This window comes from Gambusia affinis, linkage group LG17 (genome assembly GCF_019740435.1).
Source record: "Gambusia affinis linkage group LG17, SWU_Gaff_1.0, whole genome shotgun sequence".
Taxonomy (NCBI): domain Eukaryota; kingdom Metazoa; phylum Chordata; class Actinopteri; order Cyprinodontiformes; family Poeciliidae; genus Gambusia; species Gambusia affinis.
This window is the reverse complement of record NC_057884.1, coordinates 14,346,097-14,367,644: the sequence shown is the minus strand read 5'-3', so window position 1 is coordinate 14,367,644 and position 21,548 is coordinate 14,346,097. Positions and strand designations below refer to the sequence as shown.

Genomic DNA, 21,548 nt, shown 5'->3' with positions numbered 1-21,548 from the left:
TATATGTCTGTGGTGGAACTAAAAAAAAAAATCTGTGTAAAAAGAAGCTGATTGGATAAAAGATTTTTTGAAAATTCTTTAAAAAATTAAGAGAAATTATTCTCTTAATTTTTGATTAAGAGAATAAAGTCTGCATATAAACAATTTTTTACCATTCTACTATTTTCTTTTCCCATGCAAATCAAAACCTGGCACAATCAAATTACATATTTATTTAGACATTTTAGCCCTGTGTACTTTAAAAACCTCATATGTTTTTTTTTTTAAAAGAATACCAAGTAGAGTTTCACTTAGAGAAATTATACTTTTCATGTAATGCTCCTGGCATTTAGACCTCTTTAAAAATTCCTTGGTACAGAACCATATTATGTCGATATGAATCATATTTTCTATGAATAACTAATTCTCAGATGATCAGTAAATACCACATAAATGTTAAAATGGAGCTGAAAGCTCTATGCTTTATCCAGCAGATAAACATTTGGCAAAATGTAATTGATGCTCTACACATGAATAAGAACACAAAATGCTTTAAATTTAAACAAAAAGCTTCACTTTTCCTTGGAGAAAAGAACCACAAAACCACACATAAACACTTTTTAAATTGGTTTAAAATCAACAGATACTCTTAGTGGCTTGTACAATAAAATTTCAGACATAAGACAATTGATATGTTGGTACATCAACTTACATCCATTAAAACATTTTGTTGAACTGGCAAATGTTGATTGCATAAGAGTTCATTTGAAACTTCGTCCTTCATTTGACACCATACTATAACAATAATAATGATAATGAGGGACAACGCTAACATTTAGCTAATTATCAAAGGTTTATGGCTCACCAGATCAATATTGACTTTACTGTTGTAGATTACATATAACAGCTTTTTATCAGTTCTTGTTTTTAAATACAACTTTTTAAAAATATATCATTTTAAATTGAAGGAACTGCAAACTTTAAAGAAGCTCTACATGCTCATACATTTAACAAATTAATGTTAACACTTTAAGAAAACCAAAACCCTCTTCTCAAATATTTAAAAAATATAAACAACAAATCTTTGGCATACTGACACAAAATGCCGCTTGTGATGAACCTTGTTCCTCCGTCTGAATGTGAAGTTTTACCCCAAGAGCGGCCTACTGCTTCGGGTAAAAAAACAACGTCAGGGCGCCTCCATGTGGACAACAAGAGCAATTATTGATTCATAGAACCAGCACAGGAAAATGGGCCAAGCAGACATGCTGAAAAATGTTTGTGAGTTAGTGTGAATTGCTGAGAGATTGGAAAATGTAGTGACTTATCAGGGCAAAACTGAGAAAGAAAAGGTCAGATATTCTAAAACAATTCCTCCCATTAATTAGGACCTGGGTGTCCAGCCTTAGTCCTCAAGGGCCACACCTGCCTGTTTTAAATTAGCCTCTATCCCAAAATGGCTGATTCAAATGGTCCAATTACCTCAAGTAGTAAAAGTACTCCTAATGAACTATTATTTGATTTATGCGTGTTGAACCAGAGAAAGAACTAAAATACGCAGGATGACCATTACAAACTGACTTTGGACATGTAGAATGAATGAATACCTCTAACCACGAATTGCCCATTTCTGATGTGCATTTCAAAATTATTGCATCTATAGCTTAGAACCTTGCCCCCTATGGTTATATGGGCAGCAACACTTTAGCATAAAATACATTTAAATACCTGCAAAATCCAAAGAAACCACTTGTCTAAAATTTAAGCTACTTAAAATCAGAAGTTTCCTGGACGGTATTTGGTCTAGTGAAATGTCTTAGTCTAACACCTAAGACGTCCGAGTTGTGGCTATAAAAAGTAAAAAGCATTTTCCACTGCTGCAGCAGGGATTTAATGTTTATCCTGTCACTAAAAACTGTGAAGTAGGACGAGTGTTTATGCTGAAACAGGGCGGTGTGGAATGATTCATGCTATAAACTCTTGTAAACCTGGTCTGGTTAAAGGTATGTGTCGTGCTCGGTACTGCTCAGACTCTCTTTGGACCCCTGGGTGGTCGTGTGTTGAAGGGCTGGGGACGGATCACCGAGATTAATGACCCCATCTGGTGGGAGGATGGTCGTATGCCCGTTTTCCTTTGCGGACTTTTTACTTCCCTTCACTTTGTCTTCTGGCGGTGCTTCTGTTTTCGACGCCAAAGGAGACTCAACAATGATGGTAGGTCTCTGTCTCAGCTCCTGCCGGCTCGGAGGCTCGGCAGCCATTATGGCCTTGGCGCCGTGCATCCTTGGAGGGGACTTGCAACTTAGATCTCCGCGACTCTCCTTCCAACGCCGCAGCTGAGCTTGATGTTCCTTCTCAATGTTCTTCTCAGACACCGGTAGATCGATGATCTGACACACACAGGTAGTGGAGACGTCTCAGATTCAGGAAGACGGCGATCGAATGAGTAAAGGTTACAACAGAGCAGCCCTACCTCCTGCACCAGGAAGCCTTCACGTGTGTACTGAGGCTGAATCTTTTTCAACAGCTCCATCGTCTCGTATAAACCTTGGCAGGACTTGACTTTCTCTTGGGTTCCTAACATGCATTTCAGGAGAACCAAGCCCACTCTGAAGAGGATCTTCACTCCTGAGAGCAGAAACACCAATCACAACATGTAACTACAACTGTAAATGCAGATTGGACAAAACACAAACTCTTACAAAGTATTTTTGGTCTAGTTTCAAGAGCAAATATCTTGGTACTCTTGAAATAAGACAAAAGTAACTGAAAAGTAACTTTACAGCAATGCACTGTTCCAAATTATTATGCACAGCAGATTTTCTAAACATTTTATGGATTATAAAGAATTGCAAATGGTCATTCTTTGAATGTGCAGCATTAAGTGGTCACATGTACTAAAATCAAAAACTATTTCAATCAAAACATCTTAACAGACTGAGTTACATGTTAATATAGGATCCCTTCTTTGATATCACAGCACAATTCTTGATCCATTGAACTTGTGGAAAGTTTCTGCTTGAATTTCCTTGCAGGATGTCAAAATACCTTCCCAGAGCTGCTGCTTTGATATGAACTGTATCTCAGCCTCAGATCTTCTGCTTGAGGAAACTCCAAAGGTTCTCAATAGGGTTGAGGTCAGAGGTCAGAGGAGGATGGCGATCACACCATGAGTTTCTCCCCTTTTATGCCCACAGCAGCCAATGACACAGTGGTATTCCTGGCAGTATTCATCATCATGCATGAAGATGATTTTGCTACTAAAGGTTCAGCTCTTCTTTTTGAACCATGAAAGAAAGTGATCAGTCAGAAAGTCCATATAATCTGCTGAGGTCATTTTCACACCTTCATGGACTCTGAAGGGGCCGACCAATGATTCTCTCCTGATGACTTCAGCCCAAAGCATGACTCCACCACCTCCTTGCTGACTTCACAGCCGTGTTGGGATGTGGTGGTAATCTACCACCAATCCACTACTGCGTCCATCTGGACCATCCAGTGAACAAGTCTGTTTGAAAATTAATCTTCATGTACGGTTGGGTCCACTGGGACCGTTTCTCATTGTGAGCTCCTTGTGGCCTGCTTAATAATGTGGAACATCCTTCTTAAGTAGATTTCCTTTAATTGAGCTCACCAGACAAACTAATCAACCAACTCTCTGAAATTAATTGTAGTGATTCAAAGAGCCCTAACACACAATACCATCTATAAATTTAATAGCACAACAAAAGGAAAATGTTATCTTTATGACACTTAAATTCAATTTGCATAATATTTTTGAAACATGGTATAGTACCTTTTCATAATTATTTACTTAAAATTAACTCCTATATCTTACTGGAAAGTTAGTTTTGTCTTATTTCAAGTGTTTTAAGATAATTGGATATTAGAAACTAGAGCAAAAATATCCAAACAGTGTTCCCATGATTTTGTAATCAGTTTAAAATTACACAGTCCAAACATCAGTATAAAATAACAAACCATTATTTTATTTCAAGATGATTATAAAAGCCACAAGACTTTTAAATCAGCTTGGTTTTTTGGCTCTTCTCAAATGTAAATCTCAAACTGTTTGAAATAATTTTTGTTCAGTGAACATTTCAGCTCAGATGTGACCACAGCTTAAATAGCGTTTGCCTGTGTCCACAAGGGGGCGCTCTCTTCCTATAGGATGAACATGCAAAAAAGCATTAGAAATTAAATATCCTAACTGAGATAATAGCTTCCTCTCATTAAGTATCATAGCTAACCCGTGAGTAAAATGGCGCTCTGGGTGGTGAGCCATATCAACCCCAAAAAGATCTCTGTTGTTCTTGTGCAACTGGACTTATGGGATTGCACTTCATGAAATGTCTAATTCTGCAGAAATCTTCTAATCACAATTGAGTCAATGGTTTTCGTTTCAACTGCATCAAAAGAGGTTGCTTTTCCCTGTATCTATTCAGGAAGGTAAAGAAGAAATTTCCATTTTGGTGAAACAATAAGTGAGTGTGGATGATTGACGCTAAATACAGTGACAATTACATACTGCTTTTAAATATTTCTGCATTTCTAAATGTTTGAAAACAAAAATATTTCCCTGAAATCCAGACAGATTACCTTAAAACTGGAAACTATGTTAAAGTCAAAGCAAAATATGCTGAACTTTAGCAAACAATAAAAACCCTTGTTAAACATTACTCCAGTGTGTTTGTTTGCTTGCTTGTCATTTGTTACTAAGACACTAAAAATGCTCAGAGGGCGTAGCAGTAAATTCATCTGTGACTGTTTTCACACAAACAGCCAAAACTTTTTCACTCCAAGTGTGATATAATTACTCTTACCTAAAGGAAAACAAAGCATTACATTTCTTTAACTTTTTTCCCCAGGGCCTCACCCTCACAGAGGAACATGTCCCAGACCCGCAGCACAGAGGACCAGGGCAGGGTCCGGGAGAAGGCACACATAAACCACTCCGTCATGTACAGGATCGGCTCCAGTTTATGCTTCTTTAAGTGGCGGTGAGCCGCGGGAGACACCCGCCGCAGCAGAGCGTACAGGATCTCCCCGTCGAGCTGGATCGCCTCCTGTGGAGAAGACGGGGAACAGCAGTGAGCGGGTGGGGACAACAGATTCCTCTGTCTCTGCCTAATCTGATTGTCTGCTTATCATTGTCCTTGGCCCAGTCACCACCTTGTGTTATTAACTTGTTAGCTTATCAGTATCCAGTGAGAGACAAGACTCGCCTGACAAGTCTGACACCCTTTATGGTAGCACATACCACAACATAGCAGCATAGCAGAAATGTTTTGAATCTAGTGCTTGTTTCACTGACAAACTCTGATTACAACTTAAAAACATGTAAATACACAAACTCATGTCTTTGACGGCAAAATGTAATGTTTCAGTTCTTGACTGTGTGTTCTCTGAATATGTATTTTTGTGTTTTTATGACATACAGCACTTTGAAAATAAAATAAAATTAGATTTATTTGTTTTTATTTCTGACATACATGCTGTGTAATTCTAGTAAGAAGCGATCATCTCTTTGTTAAATCCTAAATTTCCAGTACACTGCAAAAACACAAAATCGCATGAAATACTTAATGACTTGTTTGAAGTCAATAATTCCTTAATATTCATGAAAAACTACTAGTTATAAGTGAAATAATCTGCCAGTGGAACAACACATTTTTACTTATATTAACATATTACAAATGTCTTGTTCCACTGGCAAATTATTTCACTTATTACTTATCAATATTAACAACTTATTGACTTAAAATAAACTCCTATACTGTGCTGAAAAATTACTTGTGAGTTAGTTTAGTTTTATTTCAATTGTACTAAGATATTTGCACTGGAAACGAGACCAAAAGTACTTGGTTAGATTTTGTGTTTTTGCCGTGTGCATAACGATGGACATGCTTTCAGGTAACGCCCCGCTGTTCCTCGGGTGGCTACATGACATACCAGCCCCATGCTGTAGTACCCAGGAAGGTATTTTTCACAGATCTGCACAAGAACCCAGAAGGCATCCTAAAACAAACAGAATTGTGAGATCAGTGTCAAATATGAAAACCAAATATGGGGGCAGGGGGGAAATACCACACATTGCTTGTAGATATTTTTGAAAGAAAATAAAAAACAGGATCTGGAAACATTAGAGGATGTTCACCTCAGCTGGCATGTGCATCAAGAGGACGGCAGCAACGGGAGCCTGAGCCTGACAGTAACCTTCGTCAGGTCGGTGGAGAGTGTAAGCTTTCAGGACGCGAAACAGATCCTGCTGCCTACAGGAAAAAAAACATGGACGATATCATCTTTGCAAGCATATCCACTCAATTTTCCATATTTCTTCAAGTTACAACTACAAGTTTGGTGTTTTTTTATTTTTTGTCATAAAAAGTCACGTAGTAGGTGCAGCAGAAAGTGATCTGGTCAGATCAGACCATAACTGAGCTTCTTAGCTTACAAGTGTGGCAGAAAACTAACAGCACACTTCACCCTGAACTCACCACCTGCACAGTGAAACCTTCACAGCATGACGCTCTGTGAAGGTTTTCCCACAGTGGAGATAGTGTGGACAAAATTAAATCCAACTTCCAACAGTTTGATAACTTCTAGCACTACAATGGAGAGGCGTTGGTCCAGTCAAAGTAAAGACATACATCCAATAAAGCCCACGCATGGCAAGACTTGAAGATTTCTATTCACAGAATCCTTCCATCCAACCTGACTGAAAAATCTGCAGCTAAAAATACAGTAGAAAAAGCTAAACAAATCCACGCCACACTTTTCAGATTCATGTATAATCAATTGTAAAAAAAAACCTTAATAAAAAATACACAGTGTTAACACCAATCATAAGGATCATACAGTAAAACAGGCCACTGACCCATGACCTCCTCTGGCTGCGAACATTTCATGAAAAGGAAACTGGCGATGAAGATCCCTCTCAATGACATCAACCCATTTAGGATCTCCTGGCTGAATGTCCAGCTCCTGAAACACATCGGTTGGTGACATGTTAAGACTTTAAACGACCTTTAATGTTCTTGTAATCAGAAACAAAAAAATGGAAATGAAGGATCATAATCTCATAACTGCAGCAGATCTAGTCAAATGGAGACATTAAGTTTATACATGAGTTCCTGGAAAAGTTCCTCATCATAATGTTGACTTTTCCCATGCAGAACAGTAAAACCTGACATAGCATAATTTAAAACAAAGTGCTTCCAGCGGGGTTGATTAATAAATGTCATAAAAAGGCAAGCATAAATCGTGCACCAACCTCAAACCGGCCCTTGTTTTGCTCCCGCTTCACTTTGGCCCCAGTGAGGTAGAGCCAGGCTCGGCCCCGTAAGGACGGAGGGATCCCCTTCTGACAGCGCTCTTTCACCTTTTATTTATCAAAAACACATCTAATCACTCAAAACTCTCACATGAAGACTTGAGGAACCCTTTCCTAAAATAAACAGAACTAGATTTTCTCTTAACGAGTTCAGTTTGCGCAGCGGACCTTATTGTGTTTTTTAGCCATCCACTTGTCCCAGCTGTTCAGCATCTCCAGCCATTTGGCTTCGCGTTGCCTCAGCACCGCAGTGGGGACTTCTTCCGCTCTGAGGAAACACAATCCGTACAAACAGCGGTCAGACAAGCTGGCTGCAGCTCCTCTGTCCTCTCCTGTTGCTATATCAGGAGAATCCCGGTCTTCCTCGCACATGCAGGAAACTTTCCTCAGGAATCTGAGCGAGTTGGAGGGAAAACAGGAAGCTGAGGGGAACCTTTCCCCCAATTCAGCTCATCGCAGTCTCATGCACAAAGATATCTCCCTTTGGAGCAGTGCAAATGAAATTGATTTTCCTTCGCTTTTCTTTTGCCAGCTTGTTAAAGAACATTTAACCAAATATCATGTACCGAGTTCATTTATCAGATTCAGCTCTTCATTGTCCCACATGGGGACATTTATTGCACAATTCAAAGACAAGTAGGACATAATCTGCACAATTATCACACTCAATAACAAGGATCGCTCTAAAATGTTCCAAGCTTGGTCAAAGTTGATTAAAAAGTTTAATTATGTTTGGGACAAACATCATTTTAACCCTGTTCAGGTCCATAATGAATAAAAACTAGTGTTGATAAACAAAACATCTAAGATACTTGCTCTGTAGTTATACTGAATGAAAAATAATAATAATAAAGAAATACATAAAAATAATTGGTGTATGTAAAGTTCCAATCAGGATCCTAAAATCATCTACAAGGTATTACTTTCAATCCTTAATATTCTTAATAAAAAAAAAATATATATATATATATATTGTCTTAAAAACAAATAAAAAGTGCTGAATGCTGTGTTGCCTATGTCAGACCAGACTGCCAAGTCTGATTTATTGTTACTTCAGCTTAAAAGCACAGTTTTAAGCTACAATTGTATTTTCGGTGAAGCCTGAAACCAGATTAAAAAATGCTGAGATGCAACGAAGCTCCAAATGTCAACTTTCAAGAGAAAACTGTTTCATTTGAAACTGAAAAGCTTCTAATAATTATTGCTCTTGTGACTTTAGACAGCAGGATGTCTGAAGTGAAGCAGTCAAAAGGTTTCAGGATAAAAGGACTCATGTAGAAAACAGATGTCTGAAAGCTTTGCAGCTCACATTAGTTTGCCTTCACACTCATGGAGAGAGCTTGAATGATGCATAGATGAACAATAACCAAGTGAAAGGGAAATACAACACCCTGAGCTACACTGCAATTATCCTCTATTGTTTGCATGAACATGCAGAGGGAGGATCTCCAACAATGTTCAGCCTACAGATATAATCTCACTTCCTGTCCTTCCTTAGGCCATTATGATAGAGATTTGTGCATCCATCCAGAAACACAGGAGTAATATAAAAATAAACTAGTTTAAACATTGACGTTTTTGATTTTTCTCTTCCTATAACTCATTTAAAAATATACATATTTAAGAAACAAAACCTGTTCAGTAAATAAATGGGGAAATGCTGTCTTTTGGAGTTTTTAAGCCAAGCTTTGGAAGGTAATCACAAATGTAAAAATCCATTCAATATCAAAATAGAAATCCAGACTACTTCTACAAACATTAATGAACTCTATTGTTGGGTCACAACAGACATTTTCTTTATATTAAGGATGCCACGGTCAACCTTTAGTGATACCATAAAAGTGGAACCGTTTGGGAGCCGCTGTAAGTTAGCCATTAGCTCTCAGACCATCGGTGTTTCGCAACCCTGATCCTCGAGGCTCACTGACTTGCATGTTTTAGATGGTTTCTTGCTTTAACACACCTGATTTCAGTTGACAACTGATTAACAGGCTTTTGCTGAACTGCATTCGGCTGTGTGAAAGCAGGGAAACATCTAAAACATTCAGGGCAGTGTGCCTGGAGGAGCAGAGCTGGAAACACTAATACATGACCAGATGTAATGAAACGTCCAGCGTTGCTGAAAGCGTGCGTGGCAATCCAATGGTCAGGTTTGGTAATTGCTCTGAAAATGGCACGTGATTGGCTGAAATGTGTTAACTGGAAAGTTTGGTGCAAAATGTAGTAGCTGTCTTTCAGGAATTTAATGAAAAATAAAATCCTAAAGCATACGACGGCATTTTGGACAATATCTTCTTCCACTGTTGCAAAAATATTTAGTGATGCCTCATTTCTGTCCCAACAAGGCTGTGCGCTGATGCTCAAAGAATGGTCAATAAAAACATGGAAGACTGGCTGAACCTGACTGGTATGCACAGAGTCTAAACTTAAACCATGATGAAACGCCTAAGAATTAATCAAGAGTGAAGCCTGGCTTTCTCGTCCAGCAACACTGTCTAACCTAACAAATGTACTTCTGGAAGGATGTAGTAAAGATTTCTAATAAATAGTTTCCTAAATTATATGGAAATTTATTAAAGCATAAGTAGGAGGACATACATCATATTAACCAAGATGTATTAAGAATTTTAGGACTCTAGTTGTTGTACCCAAATAAAATATAATCTTTTAAAACATGAAATTAAGATAGGCTACATAGTTTAAAATACACAAATAATACCACTTTGTTCTTTGAGGAAAAATATTTCCACAAGGGGAAATGATTATTTTAGCTTCCTCATTCAATAATCAAACTGAAAGTTGGCTGTCAGTCGTACTGAAATGTTACTCACATTTCTCCGGCGGACTGCTGAGCTCCTCCAGTAAACCCGTACTTATCCACCTGCGTCTCTTCGGGGATGGAGCCGTTCACCTCTGGGTCCAGTCCATTCGAGCTGCTCTTCCCATTACTGTCCGTCAGCTTCTCTGTGTTGCCCTGAAGTTCCAGTCCATTTCTCTGCTCTGTTTTTGCCATTTAGACGGCATTTACCTCAGTAAAAGCAGGCGTTCTATAGAGTGATCTCAAAACTTAAGCATGTACGTTTAAAGCTCTCCATGCAGACGCCCGCTGGGTTACCTAGCTGCTACAGAACAAAGCTAGCTCGGAGACTAGCTGGTCAACACCTAAACAAACTATTGAGAGGTTATTTTCTTTGCTAAATCGCCGTTTTTGAGTCCAAAATGAACGTTACAGTTACACAAACCGATTTCCAGCATGTGGTTAATTCCCCAGAGCCTAAATCCAACGACCAGCTCCAAAAAAAGAGGTTAAATTAGCTCGATTATTTGTAATACTAACGCTGAAGGTAACGTGCTATTATCATAGTGTTGTCAGCTGACCCTGTCTTCTGAGTCTCACTGCTGTCAGCAAGAATGTAGGTTAGCTTTAGGCTACAAGGAAGAGAAACTGGCTGCCTGGAGCAAGTTAGTAAACAAAACATGCACGGCATCCAGTTGCTCTCGCCTGCCGCCTACTGGTGAAGCACAAATGTTACAACACAGTAATTCACTGTCCTTTTACTGACTACAGATAAGTCTAAAAATGAAATTGTAATTTCTTTCATAATGATATTATATTATTGATATTTTTTTCCCAGCATATTTTTTTTACAGTAAACTGTGCAAGTTGGTAGGTAGTGGTATTATGTTAACACTAAAGAAATAATTATAGTAAGTTCAAATTCTAATAGTTTACATATTACAGTGAACTATTATCACAAACCGTAAGCTGTAAGTTCTCAAAATTTTATTACAAAAAGTTACAGGAAAAGATCGATAAGGTTCAGGTCAGCAACTTGTAAGTTCAAGACATACTGTCTAAACTCCTGAAAGTTACTTGAAAGTAACCTATAAAGCCCAGGTAATTAACCTATGACCTCCAGTCAAATCACTGGAAGTATCCCTATGTCCTATAAAGTTTCTTGCAAGTTCCCGGAAGTTATAATGACCCTGGAGAGTTTTTTTTAAATTAACTGCTGAGCTCAGAGTTCCTGTAGGTTTATAAAAGTAACTCTTGAGTTTTGACATGATTGAATGTAGAGAAATAAAAGAATAAACAGTTATATAGAAACAAGAAATACATTTAAAACAAAAGCAAACCAAACAAAATCTTCATCTGATTTCCTGAGTTAAGTGAAGCATACTTTTCAAGCTGTCATTTTGAAAAAGTGTTTAAAGGGGTGCTAAATTATATTTTTATTTATTCTACCCAATAAGAAAATATGCATTAAATATAAAACTGTTAATAATTCTGGCATTTAGCAAACAAAGATAATCTTGGTAATAATCAGGAAGAATTTAGTCTGATTCATTGTCAGTGAGAAAAATAGTTCTGCTTCAATAGTGCATGTAAATATCTCCTAATCTCTGTACTGTACTTTGTATTGGTTAAAGAATATGTCCTTTAGAAAAACAACACAATTTTAGTATAAATACTAGATTTTTTATTTAAATATTGTACATATTTTAAAACATACCAGTATTTACATAAATTAGACCTGCAATATTACACTGTAGACCTCTAGGCATATCAGTCACACTCAGGCTAGAAAGAAGACAATCATACCATCAGACTGCAGAAGCACCTTGAGAACGGCTTAACATGAGATAAAGACAAGAGGCAGGAGGGGATGTCAGGGACACTTCATTTACATCAAACACTGGGGAAAAAAGAGACATCAGCAGACACAAGACAAGCTCTCAATGACAGGAAAGGCCTCTTGATTTACAGGTCTGGCATTTAAGGCTGAAACTGTTCTCACCCTTCTTTACGTGAAAAGAGTAAAATGGTGCTGGCAGCAGAAGAAACACAAAATGTTCCGGGCAGACAGCAGGAAAGTGATATTCAGATAATCTGTTTTGTCTTGACAAAAGAGGATCGGTTAGATCCAGACGATAAAATTTGATCATGCATGACACAAACATTTTTTATTGTTCTACTGCTCCCTTAACAAATAACACAATCTGATTAATGTTTGATACATAGCACACAAAATAATCAGCTGTAACTGTACCGGCAGAGTGCCAATATTATGATCCCCAGTTCTTACAGTGTCTTACAGGGCAATATGGCTTTCCTTTTTTGGTTGCTTGTGTTGTGCTCACAGCTATCCAGTCACTTCAAACACGCTAACCTATACCTGCAACAAATATGAGACAACGGTAACACACTAAACGTCACTACCAACGCCGCTGCTCGCTGCGCACGGATAACTTACAGTATTGCTGTATGAACAAAGAAATGATGACATATATAAAGAAAGTGGGTCTTTGGTGCACATGCTTTAAAACTGACCACTAAAGATTTTATAGAGGAGTTAGAATGAGGCCTTAGATTAAAATAGAAACTTGAATGGAGAGTGCAATCTGTGTTTTGTTTTTATAAGTTCAGTGTATGCATTTATTCCCATGCATATGCCCTTAATGTGACGAGTGCAGAGTGAGATAAGAGTAAAATATTCGGTCTTATTATAAGAAAAGTACTGAGGGTTTTACTGCTTTTGAGTAATGTTGCAGCTTCTCATCTGACCCTCAGCGATTTGACTGAATGATGAAGCCATTTGCATGTATGTAAATGTAAATATGAGCTAAAAATGTATTTAAGACGAATGACAAAATTAGACCAACACAAAAAACAGCAAACATGTTATAACATGTATTTGTATGTTTTAAATATTTTTCAGACAAAATAATGCTAAAAAAATATTTTTCTTTCAATTTATTCCTGACCCATCATTGCAACTACAAGCATTCCCAGCTGCTATGAGATAAATATCAACATTCAAGACTTCTCACACATACCACACTCATATTTTAACATCACTCCAACCACTCAGCGGATGAAAATAGTCAGCAAGTCGTTTATGTATATATCAAAATATCCTTGATGTGCAGCAATAGGACTACTATTTATTTATTTTGTTACTAGTTCAGCATTTGGATGTTTTTTAAAGTCTTAACAGTATGACAGATTTTGCCACCAGTTGGCAAAAAGAGTTAATAGTGTTGCGTTTTCCTGAACTACTGCTGTAAATGAACCCCGTGGGAGCAAATTAAGATTGCTCTCAAGCATATTAGATGAAATACACAAACTGCTTGCCGTATTGATAATCCTTGCAAATATTTTGTTCATTTCAGCAAATGTGGAAGTAATTAAGTTAAATACAAGATTATCATCCAGGCAAAGAAACGTGTTCATGAATGACTTTATATCCCACACGAGTTACCACAAAGTTTCTCATTCAAATGACAACAAAAATATAATCCTAGAAAAAAAAACAAAATATTTACAACCCACAAGGATGTGCGCATCAGCAGCTCCCTCGGCTAAGTGACGATACCGGACAAACCTTTTAACAAGCGTTACACTTTCGCTCGACGGGTTTCTCAAACATTCCCAAACCAGAGGCATCAAAAAGCAACGCCCAAATCGTATTCTTCAACAACACTTATTTCCCACATAAGCATCCTCAAGCTAATATATGTGCTTACTTTAACAGAACATGGGAGCAAATAACAATGCAATAAAAGATTGACAGGGAGGTTCAATAACCTTCTCCATCGCTACTCTCAAAATATATCCGAATACATGGCTTACTCCTTAATAATGTCACACTTTTTTAACCATAAGGGCTGCTGTTAAGAAAAACAACCTCCTGTCTGTTCTGCTTCAATCCCCAGCAATTTGTCCGATGACAAACTGTTGGGGATGACAAACCCGTGTGCGAGACACGGGGAGTGATCTCAGCTCTTGCTGCATCATGATCAACATGAATATACCTCAGCTGCCTGCTGCCCGTACGCCACTCAAGCACCAAATTAAAACGGCGGAAGAAAAGAAAAAGAAGCAAACGTGGAGTTCGGCCACGCTGTAAGGAGTGTGAGTCGTGTAGGTGGGCTTCCCCCCCTGTCAGCCTGCAGGGCGTGTTGGGAGGGCTGCAGGTGGAAGACTCAGGCAGGCGGCAAAGAAGAATCAATCCCAGAGTAGCAGATGTTCAGTCTGTATACTCAGCCACTATAGACAACAGCACCGTTATATCATCTGGTTTTCCTCCTGCAAAAAAGTGAAAACTTTTTAGTTCAGAGAGTCCTTTAAAACACTCCTTTAAAATGTTGCTTTACACCCTTTATTAACTTGTGCGCTATATGTGCTGTAATTAATGTCCTCACCTCTTACATTCAGGCCATTGTCACAGGCAAACTGTGCAAAAGGAGACATATAATTTGGATCGTAAGCAAGGTTGTGAGCTTGCTTAGCGATACTCTGTGCAGTCTGCAGTACGCTGTCGTAGTTTGAAGTCTGAAAACGAGAAATGTAGAATCATTAAAATGTGCAAAGGGTTTACTGTGGATCAAAAAAAATTCTGTTTTCCAGAAGTGACACCTTGAGTTTTTTTAACTCCTGAAGAATCATGTAGTCTGGCATGTTGTCAAAGAGGCCGTCTGTGGCTGTCAAGATTATGTCACCAAGCTGCACGTCGAAAGACGAGCTGTCGGCTGCTTCAGGACTGGAACACAACAAAAGAAAAGGGGGAAATATGTAAAGCGGTATTATTGATAAACTGATAATAGAGCATTTGGAATTACTCCCAACACTTAGTTAATATGGTTTCTAAACAAGAAGTATCCTGTCCTGAGAGTCTATGCAAGAAGTAGTGGGGCTCCTGGTCACCGACACCATAAAAAGGGTCAAGTTTTATATCCTAACAACAGAAGGTACGTGGAAGCTATCTAAAGAGTCAGGTAATGACATGCTGCAGCTATAAATCTACATTAAAATATGTTTAAAACCATTAAGTACAGTGCCTTTCAAAAGTATTCATCCACCATTCCTACACGTTATGTTATAGCCACAATCCTCTACAAATTTTGGAGTACTTAATGTGATAAGCAGCATAGTTGTGCAAAGTTTGCACAAATAAAGTTCTGAAAAGTGACAAGTGCATTGCAGACCAAAACTGAGTACAGCAATTTTTGAGTGCGTCTCTAAAAGCTTTGTACATCTAAAAGCTAAGGTTTCTGTCCCTTCTTCTGTGCATAATAGCTCAAACTCTATGTCATCGGACTCTATTGGAAGAAAATCCTGCGCCGAAACCTTCATCTTTGCTCCAGAGTCCACTTCACACTTGAAGGTGAACCTCGTCTCCTCCTCTAACTTATACTCATCCAACCTGTCGGCTGAGATGGATGGCCATCTCTGAGGAGTTTTCCTGTTGTACTGCAGTCTTTCCATTTTTTTGCGACTGCTTGAACAGTGCTCTTTAAGAGGCGTAATGTTTGGGGTGTTATTTTACAAGCCAACACCAGTTTGACCTTTTCACCTTTTAAGGGTGCAGGTAAACACGAGGAAAGTTGCACTGCAGGTTGTTGGTAGTTAGTAATTTAGGATGTTTTGTTATAATGGCACTCTGTGACCTTTCACCTACTACTGAACTTCAAAAGGACTACTGAGGAATAAATGAAGAGTCAATTTGAGAATTAAACTGTCACATTTAAGCTGCAAAAGATGGAGAGCGGCAGACTAAAATATGCTTTGTATGAGACTTGTAATGTAAAACGCTGATCTACCAACCTGTCACTGAGCACAACTCCCTCTGCTCCCGGGGGAGCGATGGACAGCTGGAAAGGCGTGTTAAAATAGTGCTGCTGCTCATCTGAACGATGGACCACCTCTCCTCCACGAACCACGAGGAAGCCCGAGTCTCCAAGGTTACACGTGTGAAGCTGGTGACTTCGTCGATCCAGAACAACAATGCAGGCTGTACTGCTTCCTATAAACACAGGAATAAGCCAATCATAAGGTTGGAAGCATGCAAACAGAGCAAGCTGTTGTAAATGAACATTAGATACAAATATTCAAGGCTGTGAGTCGAATTAAATTGGATTCTTCTACAAGTTACTGTAATTGTGTTGAATATTACTATTATTATTGGGTAAAATGGAGACAAAAACAAGGTCACAGACTGTGCTTTCCTCTCCCAGATCACACTAACCTTGAGCCTTGAGCAAAGAGGGTCGAGTACTAACCTTGTCACAGGTTCCTAAAATATAATTAGAGTCTTTGGCAAATGTCACAGCAGCCATTGGACGCCCACACTGGCCCGAAATACTGAGCCTCAAAAGAAATGTGACCTTGGTCACATGTTTGACTTGACCCTGCATTTAAAATCTTTACAACCACTCAGTCTTATCAGTTACAGATGGATATGTGACCTATTTAGACCCTGGCAAGTGGAAACTATATAAACTTTGTAGTTTCAGTCCCCCAAGCGCCACAGAAGGTCAAAAATAGCCATTTAAATTACTTAAATGTATGCATAAGACAAGAAACAAAATGACACAAAAAAAAGAACACAAGCTAGAAATTCATCTAGAAAATATCTGTAAAAACACTGAAGCACTTATAAAACCTGTGTAATCTGCTAAAAGTTGGTGTTGCTATTCCTCCAACATTTAGAGGAATATAGCAAGTTAAGTTCAACTGTTTAAAGTAAAATGCTATGCAGGCCTCTCAGCAGCACTGCTACAGTCTGACTCATACTGCAGCTATTTAAGTATAGCTTCAGCACAGCTCACTCCACAGATTACTGGACAACTCCCTGGTGTACCGACTGTTCAGATGTTTCTGAAGGCGAGTACTCACCTAGCAATGGAACCTTGTTCTGTAGCAGCTCATAATAGCCAGAGGTGAGGATCCCCACTGGATTAGAGGGAGTGAAGCGTCCCTCCTTCACCAATCGCTCACACGTTCTCATCAAGGTGGCAGAGAATTGAGACGGGTCAACACCGTAATCACGCCAACCGCCTACACCATCTGCGACACCTATAAGACAGAATAAAATATATAATTACAAAAATCTGAACATGTGATCTTTTATACTGAAAATTAAGTCCGAAAATATGCCTTTACCAGGCTTCCTTATATTCATATTTCCTTAACTGGCTGACATCTTGTTATTGTACAAGCACAACTTTAATTTTTTTAATTTGGATTTTAGGTCTAGACCAGGTTAAACTTGTGTATTACTGTAAGGTTGAAGGAAGTGATGCAGAGTTTTCAAAAATATCTAACAAGAATCTACCTATCTGAATCAGAACTGCGCAGAACAACCTTTCTGCAAGTTGCTTAGATTATGTCTCTAAAATCTTAAGTCCAGAGGTGGAACGTTTTATCCACTCCTTTGCAAAACAGTTTCAGCTTGTTAGATGAGATGGGGAGTGTCGGAACAGCAGCTTTTATGAACTACAAACTAAATCGTTCCATAGTTGCTCTGGGAGTAAGTAGATGTTTTCCTGCTAAAAAGTCAAACAGTCTCTACTGTCTAGAAAGTATATATGTAGTTGTCCTATATTTAGCTTCATTCATCCAGAAATCAACTCAGAGAATAGCTGTATTCATACTGAGATTAAAATAGACACAAGTGGGCTCTTAGGTGAAAAGGTCCCCCCTTGGTTTAGCATGTGTATATTCTTTTACATTGAGCATATATATTTAAGCCATTTGAAGGAAAATGCACCATGTGAAATTGAAATCCTCCAGGCACAATTCTACTTGACACACTATTGACCGACTTTTGCAAAACAGCCAATCCAGAAATCACCATTCATTCTCCTTGGTGCTAACTGAATGTACCACAGCGAGTCGAAATAAGGAAAATTGTGGATATTAGCTTCTGTGGTAATTCAAGGTTGGATTCAACTGTGCATTAATGCCTATTAAAGTGTATTTGATGTTTGAGCTATTAAAATAGGCAGTTAGACGCAATTTTAGAAAGGGTTTCAAGTATTCAATGAATTTTGCCATTTGCAGAAGGTTGGGGTTCCTGACTTACGCATGATTATCGGGTTTCACTGTACTTGATTTTATTTCGGAGTGTCACAGTAAAAGGAGCTGAAAAAAATGCAATTTCTGTTATCTTTACACTTATACCCTACTTTCTGTTGGCCTGTTACACCACACCTCCAAAAAACAAACAAAAAAAAACAACAGATGGAACACATTTTCTCTAATTTATCTTGCACAAGTATTAGCAATTCTTTTATTTATCATCATCATTGTACTTGTTTCAAATATGAAAGCAAAACTAAGCTAGAATGTGGGTTTCCCCTAAAATTCACTCACTGTTAGCAAGGACAGAAAACAAAGCTCCAACAGCAAAACAACTCGCATGACCCACCTCTAGTTTTGCACATAATCTGATTAGCCTTTTTGCACTACTACAGAAGTCCACAATTACATGACTGCTCATAGAGGTGGGGAGAGTAATCAAAAACTGTACTCAAGTAAGAGTAGCACGTAAGTAAAATGTGGCCATTAAAAAATAACTCAAAAGTAAAAAAGTATTTTTCAAACTTTACTCAATTGTAACAATACTTCATAATATATTTCTCAAGTAGAACTAAAACGTTTGTTGTAAAAAATATTCTTCCCCCCCCAAAAAAGTTACTAAAGTAAATATAACTTTACAAATGTAAATAGTTCCTGCCCATCCCTGACTGCACATTGCTTTAAACCACGTGGTCTGTGCAGTATTCGGCTCGTGTTTACCCTCGTGCCGGTGAGGACAAAAAGCATTGAGCAGAGGTAGCAAGCTGCTGCTAGCAATATGGCTGCCTCCACGCTCAACCATTCTGACCTCTGCAAGACATTGTAGTGCTCAGTCCGGTGCTTTTTAATTGAGCACTTTGTAGTCATATTTAGGCGTAATGCAGTTTATTTAAATCCCCTGATATTATGTATTTAATCCTCAGCTTTATCGCTGTGCTATAGAGCTAATCTAGGTGAAAGGTCAGTTGGTGTTTTGAAGATAAAAGATACACACAATTAGAATATAACTGGGCTCCGGTCTTTTTTTTTTATTAATATATGAATGACATCAGGTGATTAGTGCATTCCAATATGCTACATTCTGCTAGCTAGACACGAGATGTATTTGTCAAGTTCCTACAAAAGCTGCAGGGGGCAGATGTAGTGGGGGGCTGTTTTGTTTTCATCCGAGTGGTCTGCACACGTGAGGGCTGGACCACTGAAGGTCACCCGATATCAGTCGTGAGACGACACCTATTTGAAAGAGCTTTCCATGCCCGTGACCTTACCCAAAACATCGGCGGTCCTGTGTCGAGCTATGAAGCAGGCGTCATCACCGTAGCACATCCCTTTCTTCAGGATCCCTTTACGAAAGTCTTTACCAAAACCATAACTGGCGGTGATCAGGCTGTAGTCCCGACCGTCTGTCTGAGAGAGTCCGCCCAGGACAGCCCTGGCTACCAGTCTGCCATAAGACAGTACAGATAACATCCCCCAGCGAGGAGAATCTCTGTCCTGATTAGAGGCCGAACACGCTGTTCCCTTCTTTCTCTCTCTAACCAGCCCGACCACCTGCTTGCGAGTCCTCTGATCACCGGCTGTCCGTCCTTAACCGTCCATTAGCCTCCAACAGGCCCCACCGCTGTGAAGATAAAGTAGCCGCGGCTGATTCTCTGAACTGTCACCCTTCGACCTGGCTGCTTAGCGTGCTGCTTGTGTCTCCGGCGTGCCGTTCTCGCTCACTGCAGTTCCTCCACTGGGCTCTCTCCTCACCGACATGTTGCTACCGGACACAAAGCTACGAGAACATACGGGTTTCTGACCATTTACAACCGCGGCGGGGTGCGTCACAGATGCGTGCTTACGGTTGGCTCCTCCCAATACGCATGCGCCGCAGAGGAGAGGAAAAAGCAAAGATCAAGGACAACGAAAACGTCGTGCTTTTTTTTTTTTTTTTATTTGCAAGAAATTATATTTGGTGGATTGCTAAAAATTATTTTAAAAAAATAGTGGATTCCGCTTATTTCTGATAGGAAATGAGAGAGGCATTAAATTATTAAAACATTTTAGTTCCCAGATCAGTTTTAAAAAGAAATTTATTTGTTTTTATTTATATGTAGAGTTTTTTGTTGACTTTACAACAATCAAATCCTTCTTTCACAAATTTTGTTACAGCTTCAACTCTAAATGTTGAGAGGACTTCCGGTGAGAAATAAATCCCAATTTATTAGGTACCCATGGATACAAATGCACTTTTTCAAAAAGGATATACAATTTCAAAATAAAGTATTCCATTCAAAACCTCTGTTCTGATGTACATTGACTTAGCTTTTGCTACATTGCTCCTCTTCTTCTTCTTTGTTTTGTTGTTTTTCTTTCTATAGAAGCTACGCCTGGTCTGGTGTAATGATTGCCTTGGATTCATTCCTGGAGGAGGGCATTGACTGACATTATGATGTTCATTTTACCAGTCTACCTCTCCTGCTATTTTTTTCATGAACTGAAATTTGTGTTTGTAATAAACATATTTCTCCACATATAAATGTTTACCTTTTGAATCCAACATATACATTTTCGATTCAAGAAACCAACAAACTGTTTATTTCTAAAGCGATTGTCTCCCCCTAGTGGACTATGGTTTCTTGCTGATTAGTTGTGTAATTAATTGAGTTTGGAGTGATCTTGTTCTAGCCATGGCTTCTTTAATTCTCACACGCACAATTTTTGATACTGGGAATGTAAATATATGGCAGTAAAAACCACCTGGCAGCAGGCCGTCCAATTGTAGAAAACAAAACACTAAAAGGTGCAGAACAAAAGCTGTAAATCACTAAAGTATCACAAAGACAGAGGTTTGAATGGATCTTAAAAGTGTACACCTTGCAAAATTTTTGTGACGAGAACAAAATAAGACCGCAATAAATTACCTTAGACCTATTCCACAGATGTTATGACAAAACAAACTGATAAAATATAAACAACAAAAAACGTCCACGGTCCCAATTGTCCAAGTGCGTATATAACATAAGACTTAGAGGAAGCTTCTTTATATTTTATAGCAGCCTATCAGCATCCCCATCCTGACTTTGCAATCTTTGCAAACTCACCACATCCTATAGATTGTGAGAAAATCTCTTGTCCAAAGTCTTCTTCAGATTTTCTGTCAGATCCAGTCCTGGACTCACATGCAAAACTCAAACTTTTTATTCCTGCAGATTTGGATCTGAGATGTTTGAAAATCCTTAAAAAATTTTTGGAAACAAGGTAAAAACTGGTCAGTCTATAAGGTTTTGAGATTCCAATAAAGATTTTACACTGATTAATGAGAAGAAAAAAAATACTTAGATGAAAATAAAACAGATGGATGGTTTGTGAGATGTCAGTGTAATTTCC

General features: G+C 38.5%; 2 protein-coding genes across 2 annotated transcripts; both read right to left on the bottom strand.

Annotated features, from left to right (window-relative positions):
* Positions 1-593: 593 nt before the first annotated feature.
* Positions 594-10,839, bottom strand: tbc1d10ab (TBC1 domain family, member 10Ab). The gene is made up of 9 exons (XM_044144123.1): positions 10,144-10,839; positions 7,481-7,580; positions 7,253-7,360; positions 6,857-6,963; positions 6,137-6,251; positions 5,932-5,997; positions 4,856-5,045; positions 2,453-2,607; positions 594-2,369 (listed from the first exon to the last, which is right to left on the bottom strand). The coding sequence occupies exons 1-9, from the start codon at positions 10,323-10,325 to the stop codon at positions 1,977-1,979; spliced, it is 1,416 nt and encodes a 471-aa protein (XP_044000058.1). The 5' UTR covers positions 10,326-10,839; the 3' UTR covers positions 594-1,976.
* A 2,227-nt stretch (positions 10,840-13,066) lies between these two features.
* LOC122847130 (protein phosphatase PTC7 homolog) lies at positions 13,067-20,039 on the bottom strand. The gene is made up of 6 exons (XM_044144506.1): positions 19,445-20,039; positions 16,992-17,171; positions 15,921-16,119; positions 14,733-14,856; positions 14,519-14,648; positions 13,067-14,402 (listed from the first exon to the last, which is right to left on the bottom strand). Exons 1-6 carry the CDS (start codon positions 19,644-19,646, stop codon positions 14,344-14,346), a joined length of 894 nt encoding a protein of 297 aa, XP_044000441.1. The 5' UTR covers positions 19,647-20,039; the 3' UTR covers positions 13,067-14,343.
* Positions 20,040-21,548: the final 1,509 nt, after the last annotated feature.

What these genes read in the sequence shown, in the direction of transcription:
- tbc1d10ab (XM_044144123.1), bottom strand. Translation starts at nt 10,325, where the DNA reads ATGGCAAAAACAGAGCAGAGAAATGGACTGGAACTTCAGGGCAACACA. An exon ending in TGGCTAAAAAACACAATAAG is followed by an intron (nt 7,361 to 7,480) that starts GTCCGCTGCGCA and finishes GATAAATAAAAG; the next exon opens with GTGAAAGAGCGCTGTCAGAA. An exon ending in TGATGCACATGCCAGCTGAG is followed by an intron (nt 5,998 to 6,136) that starts GTGAACATCCTC and finishes TGTTTGTTTTAG; the next exon opens with GATGCCTTCTGGGTTCTTGT.
- LOC122847130 (XM_044144506.1), bottom strand. Translation starts at nt 19,646, where the DNA reads ATGTTATCTGTACTGTCTTATGGCAGACTGGTAGCCAGGGCTGTCCTG. An exon ending in CAGGACCGCCGATGTTTTGG is followed by an intron (nt 17,172 to 19,444) that starts GTAAGGTCACGG and finishes TCTGTCTTATAG; the next exon opens with GTGTCGCAGATGGTGTAGGC. An exon ending in GAACAAGGTTCCATTGCTAG is followed by an intron (nt 16,120 to 16,991) that starts GTGAGTACTCGC and finishes CTGTGTTTATAG; the next exon opens with GAAGCAGTACAGCCTGCATT.